The sequence below is a fragment of the Pungitius pungitius genome, chromosome 8 (assembly GCF_949316345.1).
Source record: "Pungitius pungitius chromosome 8, fPunPun2.1, whole genome shotgun sequence".
Classification (NCBI taxonomy): Eukaryota; Metazoa; Chordata; class Actinopteri; order Perciformes; family Gasterosteidae; genus Pungitius; species Pungitius pungitius.
This window is the reverse complement of record NC_084907.1, coordinates 1363636-1376990: the sequence shown is the minus strand read 5'-3', so window position 1 is coordinate 1376990 and position 13355 is coordinate 1363636. Positions and strand designations below refer to the sequence as shown.

At 42.4% G+C, this 13355-nt stretch overlaps 1 protein-coding gene across 1 annotated transcript in view; it reads left to right on the top strand.

Moving 5' to 3' along the window:
- The first annotated feature begins 1685 nt into the window (after positions 1 to 1685).
- The window catches only part of LOC119229647 (immunoglobulin-like and fibronectin type III domain-containing protein 1), a 13447-nt gene continuing 1777 nt past the window's right edge, over positions 1686 to 13355 (top strand). Inside the window, exons 1-20 of the mRNA XM_037490223.2 lie at positions 1686 to 1810; positions 3937 to 4027; positions 5930 to 6052; positions 6221 to 6360; positions 7046 to 7145; positions 7291 to 7372; positions 7463 to 7655; positions 7733 to 7846; positions 8119 to 8287; positions 8411 to 8683; positions 8822 to 9037; positions 9373 to 9432; positions 10587 to 10702; positions 10892 to 11033; positions 11126 to 11419; positions 11575 to 11877; positions 12065 to 12244; positions 12340 to 12468; positions 12566 to 12645; positions 12808 to 13000. Coding sequence (XP_037346120.2) covers positions 3982 to 4027; positions 5930 to 6052; positions 6221 to 6360; positions 7046 to 7145; positions 7291 to 7372; positions 7463 to 7655; positions 7733 to 7846; positions 8119 to 8287; positions 8411 to 8683; positions 8822 to 9037; positions 9373 to 9432; positions 10587 to 10702; positions 10892 to 11033; positions 11126 to 11419; positions 11575 to 11877; positions 12065 to 12244; positions 12340 to 12468; positions 12566 to 12645; positions 12808 to 13000 — 2953 coding nt within the window. The 5' untranslated portion in view covers positions 1686 to 1810; positions 3937 to 3981. The remainder of the gene's footprint in view (positions 1811 to 3936; positions 4028 to 5929; positions 6053 to 6220; positions 6361 to 7045; positions 7146 to 7290; positions 7373 to 7462; positions 7656 to 7732; positions 7847 to 8118; positions 8288 to 8410; positions 8684 to 8821; positions 9038 to 9372; positions 9433 to 10586; positions 10703 to 10891; positions 11034 to 11125; positions 11420 to 11574; positions 11878 to 12064; positions 12245 to 12339; positions 12469 to 12565; positions 12646 to 12807; positions 13001 to 13355) is intronic.

The following is a 13355-nucleotide window of genomic DNA, read 5'->3' as shown; positions in this document are numbered from 1 at the left end:
TGACTTGTTTGCTGCTCATTTAGCCCACCACAAAGAGTCAGATATGCATTTTGTGCAGTGCATCTGCTTCAAATGACTCTTTGACTGCCTGCATGTGTTTGCAATGTTTTTAGAGCATATTGCACGTCTGCTATGGAAAGTCATAAAAGACACAAATGTCACGTGCATGACTCACCCTGTGAACAACTGTGCATCTTCCTGTGTTAAGTGTTAGGACACGATAATATTATCCTTGGCCACACGGCACCCTGTTCTTTTCCATCTATACAAACTCGTTTATGCAGCGTAAAAGCCTCCAGCGACACAGCTTCAGTATTTTAAACTCCTTTTAGTGGTACTCAAGAGACAGACAGCTGCTATATACCGTAATAGATATCTTCAATAGATAATAAAAAAAAGAAATGTCTTTCTGTATTCACAGTGTTTATTTCACAGGGGGTCAAATGTTCTTCTCTGCCATTTTGCTGAAGTTGAGGTTTAGTGGAATGAATAATGGGACATTGTAGCCAACACACACGTGGCGTTGTCTTTGTCGCATAGCGTCATGATGTCATTCTTTTTTACAGTAGAATTCTGAGCGCCTGACTCCAGTGACCTTGTGCAATAAATGCCTTCAAGAACATCCAGCCTCTTATATCAGCTGCCCATGCCGGAGAACAGTCACAGTTCCTTTAATTACACTGCTCGAAATATCCACACACACACACACACACACAAAATCAGCTTTGTTGTTATAGGACCACAATAACTGGCTTGTGGTTTAAAGTGCCAGCAGCTCAGGCTCCACAAAGAATCTTAACAGCTCCTCACATGCAAGTCAATACCCTCAAGGTTATTTGTGAGGATTTCATACACAAAGTACATGTTGCGTGGTTCAAAAAGCCTGAAACACTTTCTTGGATGCAGCAATGCCAAAATGATCATTTAAGTGCACAATGGCAACATTTTTACTTGATTATTGCAGATAATCACACCTCTATGGTTAGGCAACTTCCTAATGTATATAAAATAAGAATACTTCTAGGTGCATTGGGGGGGGATCAGGTGAGATGAAGATGAAAAATGACAAGAGCCTTCCGTCTTAAATCTGCTGAATTAATCAAAGAGCCGCTGACAGTCAAAGCAAAAGTGAGGCTTTAAACATCCAAAAGTAGAGCAATACTTATTTTACTTTATTTGCCCACATAGAATGTTAACAAAATCTGGATTGCAATATAAAATATAGGACATTTTAAAAAGGGATGGATTTATCACAATAATTAAATATAATCTTATATTTTAAACCCCGAACAAATCTGAAAGCCCAGAAAAAGAAAATGGCGAGATCGTACTTTTCCGGTCCTCAGACCACTCAAAGTGCTTCAACAGTTAACGTCATCGTCCACCCATCCTCGCTCGCTTATCTACACGAACGTGCACGGCGCCACCAGCCCCCCCAGGACTTTCCAACCACTCACACCCGTTCAGGTGCAGCCACACAGTCAGGTCAGGTGCACGCCCCCCCCCCCCCCCCGGGCCTCACCGCGGAGCCCCAGCCGCCCCAAGAGGTCACGCGTTAGTCAGAGGAAGCCAGAGTCACAGTCATCACGATGCTCCCCCCACCCCCCCCACCCCTCCCTCCTTGCTAGTGGTCACGATTTATGCCAAAAACAAAAAGAGCAATCCCCTTCCTCGGCGGGCGCATTCTCACGGCAAGGTGGGAGTCATTGGCACTCGTGTGAGCACTTAAGAGCTTAAAGAGCAGCGAAGGCAACACTCCGATATCAGACTGGGGTCGAGCCCCACTCAGCAGGACCACAGGCGCACCGAGGTAAGTGCATCTTCCATCCTTCACACAACACCACCGTTGGTGGAATGGTGTTAAATGTTCTGACTTGGCTCCAGTCAACAATGAACTAATCCTGGGGCCGATTCACTCACCAAAGAGAACGTTGCGTTAATGTGGGAAAAATGTGGAAAACTTTTGCCAAGAAACACAATGGAGCTGCCGTGTTTCAGTGGTTCATTGGTGTGTACAGTGCAGCGTTTTAGTTTTCCATCATTCACGTTATTTAAAAGCATGAAAAAAAAGGACTTCGACCTGCTGCTTTTTGAGTGTTTCTGCACACTTTCCAACGCCAAGCAGGAACATCAACTCCATGGACAGTCATGTGCCTTTCGACATGCCCTCAGTAGCATCTAATACCTCTCAGACCTATAAATTATAAAAGCACTGTTTGGTGAAAAAAAAAAGGTTCAATGGCAGGCAACGTGTAGTCATGTGAAGAGGTTTAAGAGGTATATAAATCTCTATCTCTTTATATATATTTAGATTTATATATATAGATTTATGTGCACATTTCACCACAGAAGACTCATGTCAGGAGTGATTTATGTGCATATTAAGACGTTCGAGACGGGGCGTTCGCAGTTTAATGTGTCGTATCATGTGACGATACGCTCTCATCGTCCAACAGTCATGGTCCATCCCAGGAACCCAGGAATATCACGCCACTATATTGGGTGGTGCTAGACCTCGACTTACTGTACACGAGAGGTCAAACTTGTCAGGGATTAAGGTTCGATGTGACAACATTTTTGTCCAAAGTTAATTCACACTTTTAATAAAGGAAATTGCTCCAACATCCAGTAGAATTATTCTGTGACCATCAAACAAAGATGTCGGGTTGAGCTCTCAGGATTGAGTTGTGAGAGAAGCATCCAAGTCATTCAGAGACGCCACCTTTCAGTTCTATTCAACTAAGCGGGTGGCCGCCTTCGGGTATAATGAGTGAAGCCAATGTCTAACCTTTTATTTTTTTTAAAAACTTTTGGCCACTGGGAAGAAACTCCTCCAGCTGCAAAAGAAAAGTGGCGCGATTGGAAAGAAGTCTGTGAGATCCCGACCCCCCCCTCTGATTTAGTCCCTCTGTGAACACGGTATTCCTTGTTCCTAACGCAATTCCTTTTAGAATGCACACCAAGACCAAACTGATCGTGCCAAGGGTTTGTTTGGGTCCTTTTCAAACAGTTGCACGTATAGAGTATGTTTGTAGTGAATCATAGTAGAATCATCATAGTTAATCATAGCACTGGGTGATAGTTATTCCATCTACGACATGAGGGGACGGGACCATCTCACCACCAAAGCTTTAAACCTAAAGGTGTGACAAAAGCAGGAGATAAACAGAAAATATATATTGTCACATTATTATTACCATTTATTAGAACATTTCTAACATGTATACCTACACTGTAATTATGGCGAGGCCATAAACTAGAGAATTGCTTGGCAAAGTTCAGATTTCTTTTCTGCAAAGGCTTTCTTTCAGGCGGCTCTAAAGGCGAATACTCTTTCCTCCAGCTTAATATCATTTACCAAAGTGCTGGCTAGAGCTATTGGAGAAAGGCCAGTGGGAGGTTTATTGTGAATATTACGTACCTCAGGCAAGTATAATGTTCTGTGTATATGTATATATATATACATATATATTATATATATATATATATTCAGTTCATGTAACAGTCAGATTGTTGCCGTCAGTAAATCTAATAAAGCGATTAGCAACACTTTGTCCAGTACAATAATGTTCTATTCGAGTGAAGTGACATTTGTCATTCTGAGTGTGGGTAATGAACGATTGCATCACACCAGCCTGCAAAGGCTTATCGTGACAAACATGTCAAACCTTCTCAGGAATGACATGAAATGAAAATAGAAAGCACCCACAGATGATCATGTTTTCAGTAGTTATTCACTGCCAAAGGTTAGAATTTTGTTTTATGTTTTAAATGTTTGTTTAACGCATCCTTCTCAAAGAGGTTTGCATTTGGCGTATTTATTTCAACAACCTAAGGAGAACTATGCAATGAGTCAAATGAAGATGTTCCATTCAAGGGGAACTTTTGTTCCGGCTCTTGTTATTTAAATTAGATTCCTTCCATTCTCTTTTCCAGTTGGGGAAATCCTGCTGAATCCATCGAGGAATCCAAGTATCCAAGATGTTTAGAAGAACTAAAGTGACGGATGGGACAGCCACTGGACAAGGTACGCGCTCAACTATAAACTCCTTTTCTATATATAGGAATGACCACAAATTTATCTTTTTTTCCTCCCACTTTCTAAATATCGATTACAAAACCCAACGTGACTTCTCCTTGACAGAAGATGACACAGACAAAGCCAAACAGAAATGATAGAATCAGGTTGTGCAAGAAGAATAAATCTTCAGGAAATTGTGAATTAATAACTTAGAACTCTCTACCGCAAATGATGAAATACTTTAATATAAAGGCTACATCTTACCTACAGCTTCCCGTTCCCAGTGGCGCTATTCAAATCACTTGTCCATCAGTAACTATTTTCAACTTTACAATGTGTCAAAGGTCAAGAGCAGCTCATTAGGTGGCTTGAGACATGAAGCAGACTGATCCACTTTGATGCTCCACTAAGAGAATCATACAGTATATCCTTATTCATGTGTACCACACATCTCATTGTATGTAGCTGCAGCCTGATGTCAAAATGCTGCGTTGGGTTTCTATTTATTTTCCGGTTGCTCAGTTTCAATATTTGGATCCTGAGTCAAATGTTAAGACCGTGCTGACGTGCTGAATATGCTCTTTAACGTTTGACTCATCAGATCCTGCTGCAGAACATGTTAAAGAAGGTAGGCTTAGCGGACCACAGGGAAACCGCCATCGGCCATCTTTTTTTTCCCCACTTCCTGACTCCTCACAAAAGGCATGACGGACTGATTTGCAGTTGATGTAACAATAAACCGTCTGTGAGCTTACATGTGATTGGCGCGTCGATGTGTAGGTGCGTCACTACGTCTCTGAGCTCAGGTTAAATGTTTGGCATAGATTGCAAAGGAGAAAAAACAGGATACAGTGTTGTTGAAAATAGTAAATGTTGGGAATATGTGACAGAAGCAGGACTTCTACACCAGAACCACTAACACAGTCCTGAGCGACAAGTAGCCAATAGAGGGAGTAACATCAGACATTGTTCCGTGTTCTCCCCACGGAAAGGGCATACCCGGCATACATAGGACATTACTCAGCGTTCCTCATTTCTTTGTCTATTTCTGTTAAAAAAGGAACCAGGTAATAAACCTGGAATGATGAGAAATGCAACGTTTCAATTCCCATGTGCATAGTACCACCAACACAGCTCCCCAGTTCTTTATCTTAATAACACTATTCAAAATACAAATAAACATTATAAATACTATAATAACACTAATAATAATCCACCATCATCGTTTCATTATTTGCATTTACATTCAAACGTTATGCCCCGCATTCACACAAGCGTGCAGTCTTTCCTTAGCAGGAAACTACAACTCCCACAATGCCCCACGGCAAACCAGGAAGTACCTACTTTACCACCAGTCCGCATTTTAAGCTTTAAACATATCAAACTAAAGAAAGTAAACACAGCAGCAACATACTATGGCGACATCAGACAACATGAAGCGCACATCATAAAGCAGACAAGAGACATTGGAAATTAAGAGAGCTTAACTTACTTAGCTTACCGAGTGGCTGCACACCGGGTTGGAAGTCATTACAAACTAAGTGAATCTCGCGCCTCCTTCTCACCTGGTTAACACCGGTCACATGTTCTCACAGCACCGTCATCTCTTAAAGGGGCGCTACACTATTGCGCTGCTGCACCTCAAAGAGTGTTCCTGGCCTTTAAATGTAGCTCTGGCAGGTACACATTTGCTCACACATGTAAATAAGAAATAACAAAACTTAACAAATTACAAAACGCCACAGAAAACACAACAGACATTCTAATACACCATGTATTAGAATGCATTTCCGCATGGTTTACCAGGGTGATGAGTTGATTACAACAACACATTTGGATTTTGATGGTGGTGTTTTTCCATTCTCTTTGACTTTGGTCACTGACGTTTATTCATTCCAACGCCGACAGTGGGGATAAAGAAGAAGTCGGCGGTGCCCGGGGTGATGATTACGCAGTTTATTGAGGAGCTGCCAGAGGGAAAGAGCCATCCAGACTTCACCCGCAAGCCCATTGCTCTGACCATCCAAGAGGGTACGTCTAATAGTGTCAACATTAGTATTACAAACAGCCTGTGCAGGAATACCCAACACTCTGCAGAACTGATTAGACTTTTGGGACCGCTTCATTAAATCATCTTTTTTCATTAGACCAATTGTGTCCACAGTGAGGTGACCTTGTCTTTCCTTCTTCTTTTAACAGGCAAATTTGCTTTTTTTAAAGCGATTGTCATTGGAGACCCGAGGCCGACTGTTACATGGGGCAGAAACAATGGAGATGTCTCTGACACGTCGAGATATCAGACTAAATATGATCCCAATTCCAATGAGCATACCTTTGAGGCAAGTCGAAAATAGGCAAATAAAATGGTATTGAGGATGTACAGCAACATGCTGATTAAATGGAGAATTACAAATGGCAAAAAGAAATAGATTCATTCACAGAGGAGGAGGAAGGGGGAAACAAAGTCATACAACAAATATGTCTTTCAGCCAAACAACCCATTGGTTAACTTTGCCAATTACTCTTTCCACAAAAGGTCAGTTTCATGAAATGGACCAAACACGTCTCCCAACACATCCAGTCAATACAAATTAAAAAGGCGAGCGGTTGTACATTAATAAAAGGCCATCTACCAATCAAGCAAAGTGCAAGGGCAGGAAAGCTGATCTCTCAAGGGAAATATGTCACATTAGTTTAAGTATTATATCACTATTCATAGGATGCCATATAGCAGTCATTCCTCAACAGGGGGAATATCTGCATTGGGGATACAGTTCATGCATTTTGAAAAAAATGTAATTATGATTTGGTAAAAAGAATCCACTAATCCAATGAGCTGAGAGTTTTACCATTGTAATATGAAGTGATAGAGAGTCATTCGTTTTCCAAAGGAATCGGTTACAAAATACAGCCCCTTTAACTTCCAATTTGACACAAAACTAAAAAAAGGTTTATACTTTTGATAAAAGTCAAATATTTAACGCCTCAGGGTCCGTTTTACTGAGCACGTCTGATATCTTCCAGATGCCGAATGTCATGCCGGATCAAGCAGATACCTATAAATGCTTTGCCAAAAACGAATACGGACAGGCCACAGTCACAGTACTCCTGAACGTGATTGCAGGTAGGGCCGCTTGCTGAAGACACAAACCCATTAGAAGTCACATCATGCAGTCACCTGATACAGCGTGTAGACTTAAGTGTTCCCAAATCCACTTCAAAATCGAGTGCCGCCTTTTAATAACGCGAGTGCCCTGTTCTGCTTGCAGTGGGATTCAAAAAGAACAAAGCCCAGGCAGAAGCGGCCGAGGCCCCCGGGGGGAATTTTAAGTCGGTACTGAAAAGGAGAAGGTGGGGGGTTGCGTTACAAGTGGCGACGGATTCCCCTCGTCTCAAAGATGGCCTTTCCTACTAAGTGCTCCCTTTCTGTTCAATTCCCAGTAAGGTCCTGCCGACGTCCGAGCAGCCCGAGAGGAAAGAGGGGGAGATCGATCCGAAATTTTGGGAGCTGCTAATGAGCTCCGACAAAAAGGACTACGAGAGCATCTGTGCCGAGTTCGGAGTGACCGACTTCCGTTGGATGCTGAAGAATCTTAATAAAATGAAGAAAGAAAGGGAGGAAGAACAAGCGGAGGTTTGTCTTATTATTGAAAGAAAAAAAAAAAAAAACTATTATGTAAAACCACTTGTCTTGTTCCACTTCTCTTGCAGTTTGTCAGCAGCCTGTCCAACCTGAGACACATACGAGTCAATTCAGATAACACGGCATCCTTTGAGCTCGACATGGACCTCATCGAACAGAGCACCTCTCTATTCCTGTACAAGGTGAGTGTGATAAGTCTCAGAGGAAGGAATAAGCACAATTGAATTAACCAAAATGATCTTGTGAGCCCACTTATTGTTCATTCATTTAATTCATTCATTTGATCGTAATTGGTCCTCAATGTAGAATGTCTTTTAGAATTCATGGCTTCTCATATTTGTTTTTAATTGATAAAAACCTGTATAATTTGTGGCAAAGTGGAATTTATTGGGCTGTTTTTCTTGCATCAATATGTGGAATGTACCAACACTAATTGACACTATTATCCCCGCAGGATGGTGTAATGGTTCCATATACAAAGGAGCTGGGAGATTCAATGAAGCACAGTCTTAAACTAGTGGGGAAAAAGTACATTTTCAGTGTGAGGGACCTCATGCCGGATGATGCCGGCCTGTACCAGGTGGACGTGGGGGATGTCAATGTGTTTTCCACTGACTTTAAAAGTAAGTAAGTCACCCTGACACACACACAAAACATTATTACTATTCCCAATGTGTTTTATCATTGTTTAATGTATGCAAATATAACAATCTGTAATCTAAAACGCAGTGGTTGTCCCTTTTCAGTCCCCACAGTGGACTTCTTGGTGAAAATTCAGGAAGTGAAAGCAACAGAGAGAGAAGATGCCGTCTTCGAGTGTGTCCTGTCTAATCCCTTCTCCAAGATTCTGTGGTTTGGCAAGAATTTGCCTCTGGAACAAGGAGATAAATATGACATCCAGGTTTCAGAAGACAAGCTCGTTCACAAGCTGGTGGTCAAAGACTGCTTGATCGTAGACAAAGGAATTTATTCTGTCTGTGCAGGAATAAAATCTTGCAATGCATGGCTTGTTGTTGAAGGTAGGATATTATACCCACTCATCTATCGTATTCAATCACGGTTGATGATAATTGTTTCCAATGGAATAATAATTGGAAAAAAAAAAATAAGCCTGATTCATTTTGACCAATTATTGGTAAATCTTTCTTCCAATTTAGCGGATAAAGATGCACAAAAGGGCAAAAAAACAGCCAGGAAAACCACAAGGGCAGGAGGATCTGGGATGGATCTGCAGAAGGTTGCACAAGAGCAGCAAACCAAATTGGCAAAGGAGAGAGAAGAAAGGAAGGAACAGATTAAAGCCGCACCTCCACCTGAATCTCCTCCAGCGCCTTTAGCTCCTCCAGCTTCTGCAGCCAAAGATCCGCATCCAAGTAAGAGCACAGCGCTTTGGCTTTTAAGTCAGCAACGAGGCAGCGGCATTGGACCCTCCCTCATTGCACTCGAGGCTAATTGGAACCTGGGAATCAGAATGTAACATTGACATCAACGTTGTGTTTGTGATCACTTTGTTACTTCATTTAAATCTTCCTTAATAGCAACGTTTGAATTTTGCGATGTATTAATTTGAAGTAATTTCCAAAAACTCCAATGGATTGGGAGAAGGTTGCTAATTAAAATATTTGACAAAGAGTAGGCATTTACATGAAATACTTTTTCAGGTATTTTGTTAGTTATGTAACCACTAACTAGTTTTAATGGTTATTAGGAGCTGAGAGCGAACCAGCAGCAGCGGCGCAGCCACCTGTCGTGAAGGTAGTAACCGCAGGTAAGAGACACGCATACTTCACAGCATGCTGTCCTTCTTGAGATCTTTATGAGCACTATTGAAAATGCAGATACTTCTCTGCAATATAAATGTCATTCTGCAGAGATTTGAAATGCACCTGATCCATGTCAGTGTTGTGTCTGATGTTAGAGCTGAAATCGCTTCAGTGTCTTTGTGCAGACGGGGTTGGAACGATTGTTAATGCAGAAACACAAAAAACTATTTAAGAAACATTTGGACGGTATGCTTTTTCACGAAAAGAATAGATCTTACTGAGCAAATACTAAATACATATTGCACCTCGCTCAGGTGGTCAACGGATTCTTAAACGAAAAAAGAAAAAGCCAATAACCTTCCTACGCAAGAAAAATCTAATCTGAATGAACAGTGAATTCAATTTGGTTCAACAGTTATCCAACTCTTAAAATCCATAACAGTTGGAGATTGTAACAATACAAAAAAATACTGAATAAATTGCTTAAATGATCAGAATCACAGGATCCTTAAGTGTGCAATTCCTTTGGATAGTTTTGTGGCTTGACGTTTACAAGGAGAAAAAGTCACAGCTTTAAGATAAAGTGACGGTTGAATGATTTATTTCTTCACTTTCCAACTGCCTTTCATCGCGGCCAAAGAACTCAAAGTTGTGTCAAATTCAAGACCAGAATGACACTATATTAGGGTTCCATACACCAAACCCATTTTAATCTACATTCAAAGTCTGACATGCAACTCTGGCTGCAGGAGTGTCATCGATAACAATAGTCTGTAAAACGTCTTATCTGTGCCAACTAATTAATCCCTTTTATTTCCACCCTCCACCACTTCTGTTTTGAAAGAAGAGACAAAATTGGCATAGCAGATTTTTTTTCTTAATTTCATTTCACGACTGTAAAAATAGCAATATTATTGGACCCGAAAAGCTGCATAATTCACAATTAAATGACCTTAACCGTAGAGGCGGCGGCACGTTTTAGCGGCTAAAACGCCAATCACCATGGTAGAAACAATTAAGACATTATGCACCTGAAGTCCTTCATATGGACGATGCACCACAAGTAAGAGATTAGAGATCATAATCTACAGTCCTTGTTTGTAAGACGCTGCACACGGAGGCACAAAGTGCTGAGTCGCTTTGTTTTCATGTTGCTCAGAGCCTGAAATCACCGGCAAACTTTCCGACGTTTGTGTTCTTCGTGGCAATCCGGCCGAGTTAACGGTAGAGATGAGCGTGGACTGCAGCGCCACCTGGTTTAAAGACGGAGAGCCGGTAAGGTCAACATTTTCTAAATGTGCATTTTACACTTCGGACGATTCTCATTTAGAGTAAAAGGGGAAAATACCTTTGTTGTTTTCTGGATTAGAAAGAAATAAGAAATAACCAATAGTCTTGTATCTTTGGGGCCGGAGGTCATTGTTGTTTTGTGTAATCTTCTCCCTTCAACAATTCATTTGCAAGTTAAACTCGGGCGCTGAGGTCACCGTGACCAAAGATGGAACCCGTCACAAGCTGAGAATTCAAAGCTGCAAAGACGACGACTCGGGAGTCTATCGCTTCGTGGCAGGAGATCAGAGCACACAAGGAAAGGTCACCGTGGGAGGTATAACTTACTCCCCTCTGTGGGGGAACACATCAAATGCCACGGCGCTCTCTGTGCATTACACTGAAAGAAATACACTTTGTGTTTCACAGACGCACCTGAATTTGACCCGGACGACCTTCACAAGTTCTCCAAGCCTGTGATCGTACGAGTCGGCCAGAACGCCGCTTTCAAGATGGCCTTTCCTCCTCAAGGGAGTTTGGTGGTCCGTTGGTTCAGGGACGGCACCGAGCTCAAAGACGGGGGAGGCGTGAAGACGGCGAGGGAGCCCAATCACGGCCGCCTGCTGCTCAGAGACTGCCTGCGGACCGACTCGGGGGAAATAAAGATCCAACTCAAAAACCCATTCGGAGCTGTGGAGGCCACATCCAGGCTCATCGTGCTTGGTAGGAAAAAGAAAAGTTGGAAATACTGAGGAATAAAAGTTTCGATTACTGAATCCGATCTGAGCCACGATCAAAACCCAAACCCAACGATCCCCCTTTTGAAGCATTACCCTCATATCAGTACACTAGGAACGTAACACAGTGTTTTGTCACAGATCGGCCAGGTCCTCCAGAAGGTCCGGTGGAGACCGTTGAAACAACCTCCTCTTTGATCGAGATCCAATGGAACCCTCCCAAAGACGAAGGCGGCTCCGCCGTCACCAACTACATCGTAGAACGCCAACAGGCGGGTCAAGCTCTGTGGACCAAACTCGGGGACGTCTCGGCTGACAAGACCTCCTTTAGAGACAGGAATGTGACTCACGGAAAGAAATATGGCTACCGGATCTATGCGGAAAACCCAGAGGGCCTCAGCGACACCCTGGAGACGGCCGATAGCATCATGGCAGGAATAATGAGTGAGAGAAAAGAGGAGTGCATTCCTCTGCAAACCTTCCTCAGGTTGCAATGAAGGAACATGCAACGTTTACACGGTTGCTTTATCTCCAAGAAGACTCATTCTGCACATGATATCATCTAGATGTCCTTGATTCATTCTGTGCCCATGATCACCTCTTCTCACTCGGATTATGTGTCTTTTCTTAGTCCTCTCCGGTCCTCCTGGAGCCCCCACTGTGGTGAGCGCCACTAAAACCTGCATCAACTTGAGCTGGACCCCCCCGGAGGACGACAGAGGGGTTCCCATCATTGGTTACCAATTGGAGAAACGAAAGAAGGACACAAACCTTTGGATCGCCCTGAATGCCCTCAATGAACCAATTGAAGGTTAAAAACGTATTTTTCATCTTTCAATTGAAGGGAAATTTCTCACGAAATTTGCTTATTTTTCCATCCTGTTTCTCTTTGAATTTGATTCTCAGACGTGAAGTACGCAGTAAAAGAGGTCACCGAGGGAGCCGAGTACGAGTTCAGGGTTTCGGCTGTTAATGAGTCCGGAGCAGGAGATCCAGGCCCCCCCTCCGCAATGGTGTGTGCAAAGAACCCCAACAGTAAGCAATTAACTTCCTCCATTGTTCATATTAATTATTCTTCTCTGTCATCCCGACTGAATGTCAGCCTTCATGTCTTGCATGTGTCGTCTTCCAGTGAGACCTTGCTTCAAAGACCCAGAGGACTTCATTGTTGTCAGAGCAGGAAATTCAGCACGTGTCAAAGTTTGCTACGAGGTAATATTTAATAAATGGAAGCCGACGCATTCTTCCACGGTGTGAATACTGAGTCAGTGCCTTTGACTTTTCATCCCATATTCTTGAGTGATGAGTTCACCACTGTGTCGGATGTGGAAGCTGCGTACTTTGTCTAATCTATGCCGCATCGACATCCCACAGGGCGAACCTCCACCGCAGATCACCTGGCTGAAGGACGATGAGCCGATATCGGCGTGGATTAATGTCATCAATACAGAGGGAATGTCGCAGCTCGTCATCCCCTCGTCAAAGCGCTCGGATTCAGCCGTTTACACGATTAAAGCCAAAAACGCAATGGGCGAGGCCTCGTTCGACATTGAGGTCAGAGTCACAGGTAAGTGCAAACTGTATATACATATTAGGATGAGAGCTGCTTATAAAACTATTCAATAAAGTTATATTATATACAATAAAGCTGTATTTAGAACGTGAAAGCCGTAATGTTCTGTGCAGAAAGTTAGTTTAACAGTTTTCTCCTTTGAATTAAGAGTTAATTGGTTGCAACAAGGAATTGACTTAATTGCTTGAATTGGGTTCCACTGCCCGAGGAGAACATCATTAATATCGACACTTTAAGAGACAATATTAATTGTGTTATATCTATCCAATTAAATAGCAATGACACACCAATGCAACCCAATGTCAAATAGTTAACAGTTAACTTTTAATGGAATGAGAAACATAATTCT